The sequence below is a fragment of the Melanerpes formicivorus genome, unplaced genomic scaffold, assembly GCF_026170545.1.
Source record: "Melanerpes formicivorus ecotype bairdi unplaced genomic scaffold, bMelFor1.0.p_v2 SCAF_3062, whole genome shotgun sequence".
Taxonomy (NCBI): Eukaryota; Metazoa; Chordata; class Aves; order Piciformes; family Picidae; genus Melanerpes; species Melanerpes formicivorus.
Window position 1 is genome coordinate 1,653 of NW_027145413.1, and position 19,783 is coordinate 21,435.

Genomic DNA, 19,783 nt, shown 5'->3' on the forward strand with positions numbered 1-19,783 from the left:
CAAATACAAACTTCTCTGAGCTCCTCAGGAGAAGTTCTAGGCTGGGACTTACAAGGTGACTAACTAGGAACCTTCTCCTCTTTGGAGAGCAGTTGCTGAGGTGTCAGCTCCGTGAGGAAGCCACTGACAGAAGGTACTCAGAAGAGGTTAAGGTAGCTCAAACAGAGCAGGATGGGAAGGGTAGAGCCTGAAAGCAATTTGCCATCAGTCTCACACTCCCATTCCTTGGGAGGAATGGGATAAGATGACCGAGTCCTGACTTATGACCTGACCTAGGCAGATACCAGGAGGTTAAAGGTCCATGCACTCCCCCAGAGAGCTAAGCTGGCCTCCCTAAAGCCCTCTCTTAATCAGTAACCACCAACTGAGAATGAAACATCTAATCTGAAGCTGTTTAAAATTCAAACAATCCCTTGCAAGTAATTGCTGCTGCTTTCCCTCAAATTCTACTTCCCATTTCAGTTTCACAGACCATAAACTCCATAGAATATAATAACTTCTGCCTTCCAGCCCCTCCTTTCTTAAACTCCCTGCAGTCACCAGAGGGGATGGTCCTGCTCTCATCCATGCAGCTGAAAGTGAGCATAGCAAAACAGCCTCACTCTGCACAGTCTTTAAGTCATCCTCATAACTCTCTGCAAATAATCCTCAGCTGCACTTCTTTGCTACAAGTTTGAATTTGAGACCAAAACAACACTACACATACCACAAAAGACAGACAATTAGTGCTCAGGAGCTGCCAAATGAAACCACCCACCCCTTCCCCAGAAGAACACAGTCCCTGTCTACATTTGATTCAGGCCATTAAAAGATGCTCTGCTGATTCCAGCAAGTTGTTTGGGGATGGGGTTTTGCTTGTTTGGGGGTTTGGTGTTGGTGTTGTTGGTTGGGGTTTGTGCTTTGTTTTTTTTTGGGGGGGGGGAGTTGTGGGTTGGGTTGATTTGGAGGGGGTTTTTATGTGTTCTTTTTTGTTGTTTTGGTTTGGGGTTTTTCAGTCAAGAACAAAAAAAGGCAAAATCAAGTCCTGGGGGCGAGGAGCAGGCTGCCCTGAGAGGTTGCAGTCTCACAGCATCTCTAAGGTTGGAAGAGACCTCCAGGATCATCGAGTCCAACCTATCACCACAGACCTCATGACTAGACCACGGCACCAAGTACCACATCCAATCCCCTCTTGAACACCTCCAGGGATGGGGACTCCACCACCTCCCTGGGCAGCACATCCCAATGACCAATGACTCTCTCAGTGAAGAACTTTCTCCTCACCTCCAGCATAAACCTCCCCTGGCACAACTTGAGACTCTATCCCCTTGTTCTGGTGCTGGCTGCCTGGGAGAAGATACCAACCCCCACCTGGCTACAACCTCCCTTCAGGGAGTTGTAGAGAGCAATGAGGTCTCCCCTGAGCCTCCTCTTCTCCAGGCTAAGCAGCCCCAGCTCCCTCAGCCTCTCCTCATAGGGCTGTGCTCAAGGCCTCTCCCCAGCCTTGTTGTCCTTCTCTGGACACCTTCAAGTCTCTCAATGTCCTTCCTAAACTGAGGAGCCCAGAACTGGACTCAAGGTGTGGCCTAACCAGTGCAGAGTACAGGGCCAGAATGACCTCCCTGCTCCTGCTGGCCACACTATTCCTAATGCAGGCCAGGATGCCATTGGCCCTCTTGGCCACCTGGGCACACTGCTGGCTCATGTTTAGGCAGCTGTCAATCAGCACCCCCAGGTCCCTCTCTGTTTGGGAGCTCTCAGCCACTCTGACCCCAGCCTGTAGCTCTGCATGGGGTTGCTGTGGCCAAAGTGCAGCCCCTGGCACTTGGACTTGTTGAATGCCATCCTGTTGGACTCTGCCCATCTGCCCAGCCTGACAAGGTCCCTCTGCAGAGCCCTTCTGACCTCTAACTGACCAACATCTGCTCCCAGCTTAGTGTTATCTGCTAATTTGCTGGTTGTGAAGTCTCCTTCTCTGGAGACTTTCAGGATGTGTTCCTGGGTGACCCGCCCTGGGCGGGGGGAATTGGGCTGGATGACCTTTCAAGGTCCCTTCCACCCCCTAACATTCTGCGACTCTGTGATCTTACCTTGTATCCCCCAATGCGATGCTCCTGCTTGAACTCCTTCCCGTTTTTCAGCCACCTCATGGTTGGTGTTGGGTTTCCCATGGCAGGGCACCGGAACTTGACGGTGTTCGCCGCGGGCACCGCGTGCAGCCTCTTCTCCATTTTGTCCGTGTGTGTCCAATATGGTGCCCCTGTGGGAAGGAGAGACAGCCAGGCACATCAGCACTCAGCACCTGAGCTCCCTTCCCAGCCCCTCTGCAGACCTGAAGCACAGCACACGTTCACTCACGGTGTGGTTTTGGAGGAGCAGAGGGCTGGAAATCATATGTCACAAGTGCTGACCAGAGCTCTGCCAAGGCTTCAGTTTGCAGCTTTGAGCTTATCATCAATGACAAAACTTCCAATAATTAACCCCAGATATCCTTTGTTCTGTGTACATCAAGCAAGAGAGAGGCACCAAGGTTTTCAGCAGACTCAAGCCACCAGATGCTTTTGACCTCCAGACGAGTTACTGCGAGCGCTCAGCAAATTGGAGCCTTCAGCTGCGAAGCCAGACAGGCCAAGACAGAAGACCTGCTGGAAGCATCAGCCTTAACCTTCCCCCATCTGTTAGGAGGGGGATAAACACATCTGCCTGCCTGGCAGCACACTGAAGCTCACAGCAAGGTGAGCTGTGCTGTTACTGTCATAGAAACCACTGAAACACACTTACAAATGGAACAGATTCCTGAAATCTTAACCAAAGAAGAAGAAACCCAAGGAGTAAATGTGGGCCAGCAAAGGCCAGCAGCAGCACTGACCAACTCAGGAGCAGGAAAGCCCTGCAAAGTGAAGCCCAACTGCTCAGTGATGACCCACACCACAGCACAAAACCAGTGTCTCAGCCAGTGTTTACTGAAGTGGTCACCTGTCCCAGCTCCTGGCAAGGCTCTCCTGGCTCTCACCATAGAATGGTCCAGGCTGGAAGGGACCTCTGAAGGTCATCCACTCCAACCCCCCCTGTAGTAAGCAAGAGTATCCTCAACTAGATCAGGCTGCCCAGAGCCCTGTCCAGCCTCACCTTGAATATCTCCAGGGATGGGGCCTCAACCACCTCCCTGGGCAACCTGTTCCAGCATTCCACTACCCTCACAGTGCAGAGCCTGATCCCCATATCCAACTTAAATCTGCTCTTCTCTAGTTTGAAGCCACTGCTCCTCATCCTGTCACCACAGGCCTTGCCAAACAGTCTCCATCCTTCTTATAGCCCCCTTCAGCTACTGGATGGCTGCTATGAGGTCTCCCTGGAGCCTCCTCTACTCCAGGCTTTTGCCATGCCCTGGCCCAGCTTGCACCCACCCCATGAGAGTGAGGAGCACGCAGAAAACCCCTCTCCCACCCAGGGCATCAGCACTTGCCACAGGAAACACACCAGGAAAAGAAAAACTACTAAAGTAAATCTATTTATATATAGATTATTAGAATAAACCTTTATTAGAATAAACCAAACCAGGTTGGAAGAGACCTTCAAGATCATCGTGTCCAACCCATCAACCAATCCAACCCACCCAAACAGCTAACCCATGGCACCAAGCACCCCATCAAGGCTCCTCCTGAACACCTTCAATGCTACCCATCTGTTTTTATCCTCCAGGCAGGAAAGCTGGGTAGACAGATCCATATACAAAGTTACTCCATGCACCATTCTGGCTGCCTTGCACGGCGTCCTGACCGCATCGCTTCAGCTGTCTCACCATAACAGCTTCCACTTAAAAAGCTAAAGATGCTGTTTAATGGTGGGAAACCTTCATTGCTTTCAGAATGGGAGTTCTCCTGAAGCAAATCAGATTAGTGTGGAATTTTTAGGGACTATAGGGGTCCAGAAAAACAACTCCATTGCTCTCAGCCCTGTTTCATTTCCTTCATTAGCTGCCTAACACTCCACCATAAACAAACTCTTCCATTCCTCAAATATTTATAGCAGTCCTTGCAATCACTGCAAACTCTGAAATCCTGCTGCCACCACCCCCCACCCCCCCAAACACCCCCACCCCTGAATAAAAATACAGCTGGATAGAAAAGACAGGAATCAGTCCTCTCACAACATTTCTCTCAGTCTAAAGAAAACATCCTCAAAGCCAGGCTTACAAAACGATGCTGAGAATGATAAGGGGCTCTATTTTATGTTACTATTTTTTTTGCCTCCAGTGGCAATTAGTGTTGAAATTAATGAAGTAGAAAAGCCAAGCAAATTTGTGCATGTAATCAAAACAGAGAATCAGGTAAGGATGGAAGATTTAACTACGAAATGGTTACACGGACTAAAGTGAATTAGGGACGCAAGGAAAAGGAACAATCACTGCTAATGTTGTTTGCTAAAATCAGGATCACATTAAAGCAAACAGAAGACTTCAAAACAAAGCCAACCAGAGGAATTAGCTGCTACATGCAAAGAACAAATCACATCACAGTACAGCAGGCACAGGCAGAATCACATGTTGGCACCGACAAATTAAACAGATATTTCCACTGGACCACTAAACATCTTCCACAAGGCAATGCAAGGTGACCACCACTGGGCTCTACCCACAGTTCCCACAAAGCTGAAGTAAACTGTGGCAAGTCAAACCCAATCAGCCATATGAGGCAGTGATATTGCTGTCTCAGACACATGTGACCCCAAATTGGCAATACCAACCCAGGAACCTCACAGCCAGCACAGCCGCTTCTCATCACATCCGTCACATGCACCTTCTCACACAGGGCATCAAAGCTGGGATTCAGTCACTGGCAAGCACAGCCTTCAAACCACAGGCTCCACAGCTTGCTCATTAGCAAGGCTGCTCTGCAGCACACAGGCTGGATGGACAAAGCTCTGCAGAAGCTTCAGGGTGCAGCCCAGAACCAGGGCACTTGAGCTAGTCGAGATCCAGCCACCTACAGTTTCCCAAACAAGGCTGCTTCATGCAGCCAGGTTTCTACGGTGCAAGAGCAGCTCATCCTCTGCTTTTCTTGCATGCAGCCTCCTTTTCCATCAGCCACCACCCTTGAAAAACTCCTCTCCCGGAAGAGAGGCGCTCCAGTACGACTCAGAGGAGAACAAATGCAAAGGGCAGGGAAAACTTCACTCTGCAGAAGAGATGGGAGCAGAGAGGAGGCCATGAGGAGGCAACAGGAATGAAGTGACACAGCTCGATTCTGTGCCGCAGAGAAGCGGAAAGTTAACTCCCCAGGCTGGGAGAAAGGGCTCTTCTTGGAAAGCTTCCCCTCACACAGTCCCTCAGCACAATCTGCCATGCTCCTGAATTTCTGGGGAGCCTGGAGAAAAACATGAGGACATCACATGTTGCAAACATCCTCCCACTTTTCCCTAGGTAGGAGCAAAAGAACAAGGCAGGAGCATCCACAAAGCATAACACCCACCCTCATTTTGTGCTTTCATACAGCAACTGACCCAGTTAACACGCAGCATTTCCCTCTAGAGTTTAAATTGGAGCCCAAAAGCACCTTTTGCTGTTCTGTTTGTCTTGAGAGGAAACCCTCCAGATCCACTAAACCCAATAATGAACACAGTTAACAAGTACACACCACCGAGTGCCAAGTCGTCTTACAGACCATGTCCATCACATCCCATCTTTGCTAGCAGGACAGGTGGAAGTAGGTAGCAGCACTGCTCAAAGTTCACAGCAACAACAGAGCAGGCTCCAGCACACAGTGGTAACGAGCAGCAGGGGAACGGGTGGGAATTCCTGATTGCTTTTAGAGCCCTCATTAGCGAAGAAAATATCCTGCTGACCCACACTGCACTCCACTGCAAATACATTACATCTAATCAGGCAAATCTCCTGCATGTGAAATTGAAATTAGGCAGCCCAGGGGACCACTTCACTTCAGGACTCCTTAAGTTTTTATTTAGGCTTATCTAGCACAAAGAAACACAAAAAGCAGTCAGCCCCCAAGCCTGCCCGACGAGCACCTCGAGCAGGCAACAGTGCGCCTGAAGTGACCACATCAAACCCGAGGTTTTCCCTACCATTGTGTCTGACCTTTAATTAAAAAACACTTCTAGGCAACATCCAATTTCTGCTGCTCCCTTGAGTGGGTTTCCACTCTACAGGATTTGATGAATTTGAAGCTTGTTTCATCCTTTCTGAAACTCTTCAAGGCATGAAAAGAACAGCATGTGGATTGCATTTGGATACTTTTTTGTTCTCAGTGCCAATTTGCCATTGCTTGGCCCAGGAGAAATTGTTTAAAGGGTGATAAGGAAAAAAAAAAGTCATAAAGCTTCCAGTTGCCTGAGCAGAAGCCCAGCCAGAAGAGCAGCATCTTCAGGGCTACCCAGGGGTCTCCACAACAAGTTAGTAGTGCTGGACCTCAGTGCAACCATCACGGTAACTGCTGCCTTGCCAGCACCAAGTGAAGACTATAGAAGCCCCTTAAATTAGGGCTACCTCTCAAAATTATGATGAGGATGAGGCAAAGAGTAGCAACAAAGTGTTTTGCACTGCTGTCAGTAGGCACTGATAATGATTATCATCCCTTGGCTGAAAAGGAAGTCCTAGGTCAACATTTAGGCAGGAGGTTAGGAGGAAATTTTACACAGAGAGAGTGATTGGCCATTGGAATGGGCAGCCTGGGGAGGTGGTGGAGTCACCATCACTGGAGGTGTTCAGAAGGAGACTTGATGGGGTGCTTGGTGCCATGGGTTAGTTGATAAGGTGGTGTTGGATGATAGGTTGGACTCGATGATCTTGAAGGTCTCTTCCAACCTGGTTTATTCTATTCTATCCCTGGAGGTGGGACTCCAGAACCAAGCTAAGGCACCTCTTCAGGGCAGTAAAAGGAAAAACCATGAAGCCTTTTTGAGGAGAGAGCACTATTTCTGCAGTGGAGCCAGTCCTGCACCTTCCCCACAATCACTAATCCCTTCAACAAAAGCTGGAAGTAATAAAAAGCCATTCAGGATGCAGTCTGGAACAAATCTACCACAGTGTTTTCTCAGACAGTTAAAATATCTGTCAAGCTCAAAGGACACCAAGCAGAGAGTGCAATCTGCCATGCATGCCTTGGACTTCGAAATACACCCAGGGCAAATGGTCAGGAGCACACACGTGTGCACCTGAGTGCCCTCCTCTCCTGAGAGCGAGTTGTTCCTCACAGCTACCGAGCCACTCGCAGCCTCCCCTGCCTTCAGGAGCAGTTGTATTTCCTGAGCAGCCTTGAAAACTACACTGGATTTCCTCAACAGCCTCCTCCAAAAAAAAACCCTTGGCCTCGGGGGAAAAAAAAGAAGTATCTGTAAACAGAGGCAAGGAAAAATGTGAAAAGCTGCAAAGGCTACTTACCATCTTAAACAAAACAGCTCTGAAAGGTTTGCTTGGCTTTTAAATATGCAGGAATGAGAATGCCAAGGTTCAGCTTCCTGGGGAAGGCACTAGAGCCATTTCCTGCCTCATCACATCATAATTAACATGCCAGGACAGCTGGACTTTATCAGAATTGTTTCATCAAAAAGCAACAACCTTTGAAGACTGTGGCCTTTGTTTCCACCAGCAAAGGCATAACCAGGCCCATTTCCATTTCTTATCCTTAACAATCACAGCTGTAATTTGTATGTAAATTATCAGTTAAATCGGTTTAGATCTGCAAAGCTCAAACCAGGAAACACTTAAAGATTTATTCTCTCAAAGAGCAGCAACCCAGGGACCCTCTTGAGGTCCTGGACTTCCCTAGCCTCTGCTTAGCTTCGGCAGGGGATGGTGGCAGTGCATCCAGTCTTTTCTGCAGTGGTGCTCAGCAAGAGGGCAGGAGGCAACAGGCACAAACTTGAACCTAGGAAGTTCTGTCTAAACAGGAGGAGGAGCTTCTTCACTTTGAGGGTGGTGGAGTCTCCACCTCTAGAGTCATTCAAAGCCCACCTGGCCGTCACCCTGCGCAACCTGCTTTTGGCAGGGGGATTGGACTAACTGACCTCCACAGGTCCCTTCCAAACCCTGGCATCCTGTGATTCTGTAAAGGACATTTGACCATTACACATGGCACACCTAGGACTTAAACTGCCTCTCAACTCCCCGTTCACTTTTCAATTTGACTTGCAAGAGTTTCTTCTGGACACAAGAATAAAATCTAGAAGGGGAATGGCAAGCAACGCTGATGGAAAGGCTTTGAAGACCCTCAAGCTGCAAGCTTCAGTGCTTCGCAAAGGCACCACACCAAGTCCCAGCCCTAACTTCCACACAGTTCAGCTCCTGCCAAATCACAGCCCTCTTTCAGCAACGTTGTATTAATCCAACTGAGTTACTGTGATGCAACTTTTCATTGAAAACAGACTGCTTGCAAGAACGCAGCGCCACGAGCATTGTTCCGGCTCCAGCTCCTCCCACTGAGCGCTCAGGCAGCAGGAGGAAGCCTGAGCTGCTCCCCGCACCTGCCTGCAGCTTTAAGGAGCCCCAGCAGTCTGTGGGCACCTTGCAAAGAGCAGCCTTGTGAGGACTTGTTTGTGGAATGCCCTTCTCAGGAGCAGTCTCTCTTCTGCAGTCTCCCCTCTTCCGTGCTGCAAGAGCTTGCACTCCCTCCACCACCCAAGACGTTTGAACGTTCGCACTCCAGAGGCAGCCTTCATTTTGGGCAGGGAAAGTGCCACTGACCCCAGCTGAAGCACACACCCCATCCCTGGCAGATGGAAATTGTCAATGGCCTTTCACCAGCTCCTGAATCAAGATTGATTAACAGTAGCTTAAAAAGCATAGCTCCTATTACAGGAACATCCCCTAGTGTTAGAGAGGACACCACTGGGTAGCTCTGCCCGTTGTGTGAAAGGGCAGCAATCGTTACCACAACATTACACAGCACAAGCTGCCTTGAGGTCAGGTCCTTTTGTGGCTTTTTTGGCCTCACATTATGCACTTCCATAAGTCACTGTGCTCACAATGAAGCTCTACAGATACCAGCACACACCAAAACACGCCAAAAGTATTGCAAGCCCTTTGCTGACCAACACCAATGAAGCCATGAAGCAATGCCACACACAGGGATGTTTCCCAAAAGGCATTTCTACCCACAAACCCTTTTCAGGGAAACACCAAGGTTTGCCTGGGTTGGTGGATTTTGCCTAGACAACCTCTTTCAAAAGCCAGTGTCCCTTTTCCAAAGCCACCAATTATCTTTGCCACCGCATTCCTTTGTCAGAGCAGCCTCCAGCTGCTTCATCTCAGCCACTTCAAGCTGCACCTGCAAATCAGGCCGGGCTAATCACAGTAACAGATGGCAGGGGCCAAGTAGGCAGCTAAGAACTTATATCATTTTAAATAGCATCTAATGTTTCACAGCTTCAGACCTGGGGCAGTCGTATACAGCAGTAAGTAACTGGGGGAGCGGCAGCCAAGCTCGTACTCTATCATCTGAACAAGGGTTTCAAGCACACAGTACAGCTGCCAATTACCAATCAGGCTGAGCAGCAAATATACTACCTGGCTACTGCTGCTGGAACCAGCTGACATCTCCCATGGAGGATTTCTGTGTTCTGCCTGTTCCCGACTCCACCAAGCAGGAGCCACAGCAAACTCCATCGCCACCAGGATTTCACATCAGCGCACAGGGGCATAAGGAACCAATATGTATTTCACTACTCTTTTTTTCCCTTTTCTCTTTCTTAGCAACTGCTCTATTTAGAGCCTATTAATAGCTTTCCAAATTCTCTAAAGGGACTGAAGTTTAACATTCAGATAGGTTTAAGACTGCTTTTTTTAAGCCCATTTTCAGCATGCACAAGCAACATAAAACTGCGGTTTTAGCGCTGGATTGCTTGCTTTGCGGCAGAACTTGAGGTCCTCTGCAGACAAAAGAACCTCATTGTCTCCAAATTCATTCTTGCCTGGGGAGATCTCTGCCAAGACTAAGGACTGAGGGATTTGCTTCGTTACAACTCAATGTTATGTTTCAAGTTTTCACCCCACCTTTTCGCCCAGGCGAGCTGGGCCTCGAGGCTCAGCTGCAGGGGAAGTTAGTTCATCTGTGAGGGTTTAAGCCAGACAAAGACGGAACTCCAGGAAGAAAGGAAACAGCAGAAAAGCCAGGAAGAAGGGAGGAAAAAGTACAGACCAGTAAAAGTGGGTTCAGAAGAGTATTAGTTTATTTTTCTTATTGCTTTTCCAAGCATGTGAAACAGAAAATGGGAAGTGACAGAGGTGCCACTACTTGACAGCTCATGCAGCTAACAGTCAAGAGGCTCCGCAGGCAGAAGCGCGAGAGACAGGACGCAATCTCCCACGTGGATCTTGCAAGTGACTTCTGGCAGTCCACTGTTACTTACTCATCTGGTTGCTGTCATTCACAAAGTCCTCGGACCCATCATTGTCATCTTCATCATCCCCAGAAGAAAGGGCATCTGCACATGAAAAACAACCAAGTCTTTAAAGCAGCCTATTTTTGCAGGCCAAGGAGGTCTATCTCAGATTACCAACAGGCTTTGGGGTAGTTGTGATAGAAGCCACAGAAAAAGGAAATCCAGCCACAAAACCTCTGTTTCTCTTCTAAAACTCTTAACTCAAGCAGCTAATCAGCCTGAAATGCTTCAAAGTTTCCAAAGGAAGCTTGCTAACTCCAAAACTCTCTTTCCACTTACAACTGTTATTTTTCTAAGCCATGCAATTGAGCAGAGCTGAGTATCCCCAGAATCATTTCCCTCTGAGCTTAAAGGATGTAGGACATCCCTTTACCTTTTTTGATGCACAGAGAGAAGAGAAAAAAGAAGGGGGGGGGGGGGGGAGGGGGAAGACAAAACCCCCAACCTACAACTTGTATTCATTCTGCTGGCTTTGTCATCATCACAGTGCCTCTGTATCATTGAATCCTGTCATAAAACAGAGAGCTATTCAGCAGCTGTTAATCGCTACAGATCCCACAAAGCAAAAGGAGTGTACACAGAGTGTGTTTCAGGGTCAGGACAAGGGGGGAAAATACCTGAAATAACTACAGGACTCAGCTGTGCCCCAGTGGGCTGCTGCACATCACATCATAATGTGCCTTTGTATCACATTTTACAGCTTCTACATGCAAGGGGGGGAAAAAAACCACCCAACCCAAACCTCTTTAACTCACTCACCTGTAACATTTACAATGAAGTACAGAGTATCACTGTCTAGGCTCCTAACAGCAGTGCAAGCATAGAGGCCCGAATCTCTGGCTGTAGCATCCTTAATTTGCAAGTACTCCCCAATAATGACTGTCCTATTGTCGGGCCCCAAAGGGAGCCCATCCTTAGTCCAACTGATCATGACGGCGTCTTTCAACTGACAGCGCAACTCAAGCGGCTCTCCGGGGAGTGCTGAATACACATCGGGCTGAGAGATTTGGTATTTGGTTGGCGGCTCTGCGAAGGGGGAAGGAAAGGAGGAAGAAGAAGAAGAAAGAGAAGGGAAAGGAGAGAATTTCCAACACAAGTCAGTGAGGGCCCTTTTTGATCCACAGAAAGCAAGTTATGTTCAATAAGAAAACAAAAAGTGGCATCCAGATTAGCCCAGCAGTGGGTCTGGCAAAACCCAGCCACGGGCAGGGGCTGGGGTTCATTGTCAAGGAAAGCTCATTCCCTTCTGAGCAAGGTCAGACACGTGCTTCAGACCAAGTGCCATGCCAAGGCACAACTCTGCTCAATGGTCACAGCCAGGCAACTCTGGGGATTTGTGCCTTGTCCCAGGTGCCATGCCAAGGCACAACCCTTCTCACTGGTCACAGCCAGGCAGCTCCAAGGGCATGTGCCTCATCTCAAGTGCCATGCCAAGGCACAACCCTTCTCAATGGTCACAGCAAGGCAACTCTGGGGATTTGTGCCTTGTCCTAGGTGCCATGCCAAGGCACAACCCTTCTCACTGGTCACAGCCAGGCAACTCCAAGGATATGTGCCTCATCTCAAGTGCCATGCCAAGGCACAACTCTTCTTGCTGGTCACAGCAAGTCAACTCTGAGGATCCATGCCTTGTCCCAGGTGCCGTGCCAAGGCACAACTCTCCTTGCTGGTCACAGCAAGGCAAATCCAAGGACATGCCAGGGAGAGTTCAGTTTCCTATCTTAGCATCTGAGTTGGTGATTCAAACAAGCATTTATCTGTCCCCACCTGTTGTCAGTTGCTTTTTAAAAGATAAAAATTAAAGAAGACAAACTGAGAAGAGCTGTGTTGGAAGAAAAGGATGGCAAAAGATCCCTTCACAAGCTATGCTAACAAACATGAGTTCCTGGACACAGCATCTCTGATGGCCTTCATTTTTCTCCCTATACACCCTTCCCCAAAGCCCTACACTTGCCTCCCACACTGCCTGCTCTGCTCCCAGCAGCACTCACTTTTTCCTTTCAGTTGGCTTTTCGCTTTCCTTCTCACCTCACAGCCTCCCCCAAGCAGAACACAGCAACACCTTGGGAGCACAAGGAAAGCTTTCAAAGTCCCCAAGGACACAGAAGTTCAAAGCAAAAGAGCTCATCCATCCCTTTGGTGACCAAATAGCAAGAAGAATGTCAAAACACAGTTTGGGAGGAAATAGATATCTATCTCCTTGGAAAACTGTATCTGCCTGTAATCACTACAGCCTCATCACCCCTTTCCAAGGCTGGCTCTCAGCAAGAGGAAGGCACTAGGGATCACCTCCACAGGGGCAGTGAGATCCCCCCACATCACACCTATGACACATTTATGCTGTACCCAGCATGGTGATTGCCTTTGCAACTGGTTTCTGCCCACAGCCACAGTATCCCTCTCCCACAAGACTCTTGGCTTCACCAGGGCCAGCATGAAGAGTAAACAAAGGGCAGCAGCATGAAGGCATCTTGTGTTTGCTCAGGAGGAGGGTCACACCACACAGCCAGCTGCTCCCCAGCACGCAGCCTTCCCCACACGGGCACCAACTGTGCACCTCTCCATAAAACACACCCCAGGGAAGGCCAAAACAGGTGACTGGCTCCTCAGTTCCCACCCTTGTTTCTAAGAGTACTGACACTCCTGTTCCTCGTCCTTGGGACACAGAGCTGTTGTTTCTTCCATCACACTTTCCACAGAGCAGTCTCAAGCAGGAGTTTGGAAATGCTGAAGCTCTGACAGTAGGCAAGGAACAGGGAGCTGGACTCGGTGTATGAGGAGAGGCTGAGGGAGCTGGGGGTGCTCAGCCTGGGAAGAGGAGACTCAGGGGGGACCTTATCACTCCCTACAACTACCTAAAAGGAAGCTGTAGTCAGGTGGGGGTCAGGCTCTTCTCCCAGGCAACCTGTGACAGGACAAGAGGACATGGGATGAAGCTGTGCCAGGGGAGGGTTAGGTTGGATGTTAGGAAGAACTTCCTCATGGAAAGGCTGATGAGGCACTGGGATGTGCTGCCCAGGGAGGTGCTGGAGTCACCATCCCTGGAGGTGTTTAAGAAAAGCTGGGATGTGGCCCTTGGTGGCAGGCTTTAGCTGATGCTGTGGTGTTAGGTCATAGGCTGGGCTTGATGATCTCAGAGGTCTTTTCCAGCCTCAATAGTTCTGTGATCCCTATGGATCCTTTCCACCTCAAGACAGTCTGATTCTAGGAGTACCAGAAGCAGCCCCCACAGCAGGACACTCCCGCACTCAAACACCAGGTTACACCAACGCACCGGAAAGCGGCGTGCCCAATCTCTCCAACTTATCCTGGAATCAGGCAGTTTCAGGGAGATCAGTGGAAGCTTGCCCAAAACAAAGGGAGAACAGATCCAGGGATGTGCCCCTGCATACCAAGCACAAGCTTCTCCTGCCTCCTTCCCCAGGGCAAAGATGTGCTATCAAAAGATAGATTTGACACATGCAGCACACTGAGATGGTGGCCAGGAGGCCATAAAACCCTTTAACCAAGGCCAGTTATGGAGACTGTAGATTCTCAGATTCAGACTTTATAACAAGGCCTATAAACTTCCTAGCATGCAGTGTTGCACCTCAAAGTCCAGGGCAAGCTGCACTACAGCTTTCTACTCCTCAGACACTAAGTCAGCCTTGCTGGTACATCCAGAGAGCTGCAAGGCCAGTGTTTCACTGAGCACTACACTGCTAGAAACCTCGTCTTCAGAAGGAGCCCCAGCTCCTTTCTACACCTATTTTGTATCAGTCATGAGTATATTTGAGTCTGCTTGAGATTGTTTTAGGTCAGATTCCACTGTCAAAGTAATATGCAGCTGAAGGCAGCTAATTTACTTGGAAGTTTTTAAGACTTCTTAGCAATGCTGTACCTGCAAAGAAAACTTCCTCCACAGAGTCTCCACTGTGCCAACCACATATTGCAGTCTAAAAATGTCTTTGTTCAAACTGTTTCAAAGCTACCACGAAGATCAGAGAATCATAGAAGGCACTGGGCTGGAAGGGACCTCCAGAGGTCCATTCAACCCCCCCTGCAGTAAGCAGGGACCTCCCCAATTAAATCAGGTTGCTCACAGCCCCATCAAGCCTGATCTTGATGGTCTCCAGGGAGAGGACCTCCATCATGTCCCTCAGTAACCTGTTCCAGTACTCCACTACCTTCATAAAAAGCATCTTCCTAGTGTCCAAACTAAATCTACCCTGCTCTAGTCCAAAACCACTGCCCCTGGTCCGACTGCTGCAGGGCTTGGTAAGTAGTCCCTTCCCCAGCTTTCTTAAGGGCCCTCCTCAGATCCTGGAAGGCCACTACAAGGTCTCCCCAGAGCCTTCTCTCCCCCAGGCTCCACAACCCCAACCTTCTCAGCCTGTGCTCCTCTGAACCCTCCTTGAAGTGCATTAGAGGTTTCTGCTGAGGAGCCCCAGGAAACACAGCAGGACAGTCACAGAGGTTGCAGGGTCCTCCCAGCCATCCACAATTATAGTCACAGAATTGTCAGGGTTGGAAGGGACCTCAGGCTCAGCCAGTCCCAACCCCCCTGCCATGGGCAGGGACACCTCACACCACAGCAGGTTGCTCACAGCCACCTCCAGCCTGGCTGCAAACACCTCCAGGCAGGAGGCTTCCACCACCTCCCTGCACAGTGCTTCACCACTCTCATGGGGAAGAACTTCTTCCTCACAGCCAATCTCAATCTACCCATTTCTGTTTGCTTTGTTTTCCATTCCCCCCAGTCCCATCACTCCCTGACACCCTCAGCTCTCTTGTAGCCCCCTTCAGATACTGGAAGGCCACAAGAAGGTCTCCTTGAAGCCTTCTCTTCCCCAGTCTGAACAGCCCCAACTCTCAGTCTGTCCTCAGAGGAGAGGTGCTCCAGCCCTCTGCTCATCTAACCCTTACAAGGAAAATAACCTTTCTGCCTCCCATCCCTGATTTAGCCTCTCTTGAAGCTACTATCCCCACATTCACAGCAAGTCTTCCAGCACAAATCCAAACTCCAGACAGCATTTCAAAAGTACTCTCCCCCCCCCCCAGAAGAACATAGAAAGTCCTTTTCCAAGGCCAATTACCAGCACACTGAAGCAAAACAAGGTTCGAATCAGTATTAGCATTTGGTAAATATTATCCCACTCCATTTCTTGCTCTCCAGAGCATTGGGGAAGAGACAGCACAAAGCCCTGTCGTGAAATAATGAAGTCATGTTTGGAAACAGCGAGGTGCTTCAGGTAAGCCTTTGTGCTGCCAGACTTGAATGTAGCAGCACTTAAGACTGTCACTTTTTATAATGTTTGCCTATAAACTTTTTCCAGCCTGGGTTTGAAACGGTGCCCAAAAGCAAACAGGGAACAGGTGGGATTGCGAGCCCCGAGTCTGCCCCCACAGCTTCGCTGGGAACAACAATCAACCAGCTCAAACTCTTAACAAAATCACAGTAAACTCCCAGCAGCACACAACCAACCTGTGCTGGGAACTACACCCTCTTGCCAGGACACCACTCAGGAATCTGAGGGACAAATCCTGAACTCGTGGGCATGCTGTGCCACTAAATCCATGCTTCCCCCAGGGATTCTGTCCCTGCTCCCGCATCTTTTGTGCCTGCCAGAGAAGCCCAAGTGTGCTCAGCCCTCACTTGCACCCATCCTCTAGGAGTTCTTCCCAGAAAGAGAGATTGGCCATTGGAATGTGCTGGCCAGGGAGGTGGTGGAGTCACCATCCCTGGAGGTGTTTAGGAAGAGCCTGGATGAGGCACTTGGTGCCATGGTTTAGTTGATCAGATGGTGCTGGCTGATAGATTGGACTCAATGACCTCAGAGGTCATTTCCAACCCGGTTAATTCTATGCTATTCTAGCATTGTTCAGCAGCATCCTCACAGATTTTCCCTTAGTGAGACTGGCTGGATGGGAGGTGGAGGAGATAGCCCTTTAGAGCTTGCAGCACCAAGCCAGGCTTGATGAGGTGGAATTCCCTTTCATGCTTCTCCAGCCCTCCCCCTCAGGTGTTCAAAAAAGGCTTGGATGTGGCACTTGGAGCCATGGTTTAGCTGTCAGGAGGTGTTAGGCATTAGGTGATAGGTTGGACCTGATGATCTCTGAGGTCTTTTCCAACCTCACTGATTCTATGACTCTCTGATGCTCTGCTCTGAAACCGTAGGCTTCCCCACATGCCTGGAAATCAGCGCTCAGCTGTGCAAGCTCTGCCTGGGAAGGCAGCACGGGATTCCTTCCTTTCTGAGCAAGCTCTCCTGCAAATCCTGTAATTGTGGCATCAGTGGCTCGAGCAGGGCTGCATTACCCGATGTGAACACCACCTGCCTGTCAGCCCTCCCCAAACAAAGCACTGGAGACGCTGCAAAGCTGCTGCTGGTGTTCTGCAGCACTGGGGAGGCCACGCTGCTCCTGCTATTGTCCCCCCTCAGCTACATCCTTGTTTGTAACAGTGCTGCACGCCACCTAGTTAAACTTGAAAAGGTGGAGCTGGGGAACAATAGCAGCCTGGAAAACCGAGCTGCTCTTAAACAAACAGCAGTGAACTTTTTCTTTGCCGACCCAGAGAGTCTCTCAGCCTGGTTTGTGCCACCCAGCCATCAAATGATGTTTGCATTAAAAACAGGACTACAATAGAGGGCTGGGGGCACTCTGACTGTGCTAATTTCAGACCATTATGTGATACAGGATTATATTCCAAGCCATGCTTCCATGCAAGATTTGGAGTCAAAAGAGGAGATTTACACGTCCTAAGGTTTTAAATTATTACTATTATTATTTGCCTCCATTTATTAAAGTGGTAACAAAGAGCTGCTTATCTTGGGGCTCAAGGCAGTTAGTTACTTAGTTACAGAGCCAAATAATTAAACAATCGGCTAATAGCTAACCCCAGCAAAGATTCTCACACAACTCTCCACAACACAAAAGCCTGGGATCCCATCAAGCCACTTTCTCCTCAAAAGGCTTTAGTAAATAACTAAACCCTCACCACAGCATGCCCAGAAGGGTCAACAGACCTGACCTGTCAGGAATCCAAGAGGCTCATTGCAAAACTGAATGTCCCCACAGGGAACACCAGGCTGCCAACCACCGGCGCTCCGCTGGCTTCCTCCCACCCCTTCTCCTCTTCTTCCTGTCATTGAGGACGATCCAGCAAGGCTCTGCTGGACAAGCAATACGGAATGGGGACGCCAAGCTATGCCTGCAGCAGAACAGCCATGAGCCCCACCACTTTGCAAGTCAAAGCCAGGCCTTCATCCTCCCTCCAGGATGCTTGCTCTGCAGGGCCAGGAAGCCTAAGTATCATCAGGCAGGTTTGTAATCTTCCCTCCCACCGCCCAGGTACAAGCTGATGAGCTGCTCCCCCAGCTGAAGCTGGCAGGCTAACATTGAGAGTGGCCTCCTGATGACGGATGATAGACTCAGCCTGCAACAGCCAGCCACCGGTGCAAACATGCAAAAAGCCAGTCCTGGCCCCACTGACTACCTCCCATGAGCTGGCAGCAAACCCAAGCCACAAAGGGGACAGAATGGCATTTGCAATTCACCCATCAGCTCCTCCAAAGTCACTGGGGTCACACAGAATCACCAAGGTTGGAAGAGACATCAAAGATCATCAAGTCCAACCTGTCACCACAGACCTCTTACCATGGCACCAAGTGCCTCATCCAATCCCCTCTTGAACACCTCCAGGGATGGGGACTCCACCACCTCCCTGGGCAGCACATTCCAATGGCTAACAACTCTCTCTGGGAAGAACTTTCTCCTCACCTCCAGCCTAAACTTCCCCTGGCACAGCTTGAGACTGTGTCCTCTTGTTCTGCTGCTGGGGGCCTGGGAGGAGAGACCAACCTCCTCCTGGCTACAACCTCCCTTCAGGTAGTTGTAGAGAGCAAGAAGGTCTCCCCTGAGCCTCCTCTTCTCCAGGCTAAGCAACCCCAGCTCCCTCAGCCTCTCCTCACAGGGCTGTGCTCCAGACCCCTCCCCAGCTTTGCTGCCCTTCTCCTGCAGTCTGATTTGTGCTGCATTTCCATCAGCTGGCTGCCAGCTCTGCCTCCACCAACATGGGAGCCTCTCTGATAAACCTTTTCCAAATGACTGGAGTTCCCTCTATAGTTTTAAAACACTAAAAAAGTGAAGTAAACCAAAACCCACTGGCACTAACAATACTCTGAAGAGCAGGAGCTATTTCCCTCCTCTCTGATGTATAATATTAATTGTTCAAAACTGATGAACAAGATCTTGCCTTGCAGAAAACCTTCATCAAACACAAAGCATCAAAGAGAGATCCATACAAGTTACAAACACAGGTAACAGGTCACAGGATGTTAGGGGTTGGAAGGGACCTCTGGAGATCATCAAGTCCAACCCCCCTGCTAGAGCAGGACCATAGAATCCAGCACAGGTCTCACAGGAACACATCCAGATGGGGATGAAAAGTCTCCAGAGAAAGAGACTCCACAACCTCTCTGGGCAGCCTGTTCCAGTGCTCTGTGACCCTTACAGAGAAGAAGTTCCTCCTCATGTTGAGGTGGAACCTTCTGTGCTGGAGTTTCCATCCATTTCCCCTTGTCCTATCACACAGGGTGCAAGTGAGCAGAGGCTGTCCCCTCTCTCTTGATCCCCAGCCCTCAGATACTGATAGACATTGATTAAATCCCCTCTCAGTCTTCTCTTTTCCAGGCTAAAAAGTCCCAGGGCTCTCAGCCTCTCCTCATAGGGCAGTGCTCTAGTCCCTTCATCAGATTCTAAGTCTTAACTTACTCCTTTAGAATAAGCTGCCAGGGTGCTTTATTGGAAAGCAATGCTCTCCACCAAGTGTTAAGCTCCAGGCACTCCAAAATAAATTGAGATTTGGGCTTTTTTTTTCCCCTCCTGGCATCTTTTTTTAACAACTCTCCTGATTCAATAAGGACCCTACTCACCTGAGGAGTAAAATCTGTAACTACATTTTAAAGGCATAGCCTGAAACCACCACAACAAGAAAGAGAGCCACAGAATTATTATGGCTCTGAGATCATCAAGTCCAGCCTCTGACCTGACAACAAACAAACCAAAAACCAACAAACAAACACACACACACACAATCCAGGAGGAATCCTTTAGCCCTGGGAGTGAACATCTGCAAAACAAAGTAAGTGGTGGCACATAACAGATGGAGGCACAGAGCTTCCAGCCACACTGACAGCGCCATAGCACGGAGCTCCAGCATCACGTCAAGTCCTATTGAGCTGACTATATACTAAGATCATAAAATGGAGAGAGAATCTCCTCCAGCTGAAATACTTGCCAAGGTCATCATGGACAAGGGAAAATATTACAGTGCCCTAACTTGTTTTCCTAAGCTTTGAAGACTGAGAAAAATAAATAATTCTGAGCGAGCAGCAGAAAGGTTTCACTGCTCGCAGCACCTCCTGGC

At 49.3% G+C, this 19,783-nt stretch overlaps 1 protein-coding gene across 1 annotated transcript; it reads right to left on the bottom strand.

The window, feature by feature from the left end:
• Positions 1-1,938: 1,938 nt before the first annotated feature.
• Positions 1,939-11,516, bottom strand: LOC137440478 (fibroblast growth factor receptor 2-like). Its single transcript, XM_068136722.1, has 3 exons — positions 11,134-11,516; positions 10,342-10,416; positions 1,939-2,239 (listed from the first exon to the last, which is right to left on the bottom strand). The coding sequence occupies exons 1-3, from the start codon at positions 11,303-11,305 to the stop codon at positions 1,965-1,967; spliced, it is 522 nt and encodes a 173-aa protein (XP_067992823.1). The 5' UTR covers positions 11,306-11,516; the 3' UTR covers positions 1,939-1,964.
• Positions 11,517-19,783: the final 8,267 nt, after the last annotated feature.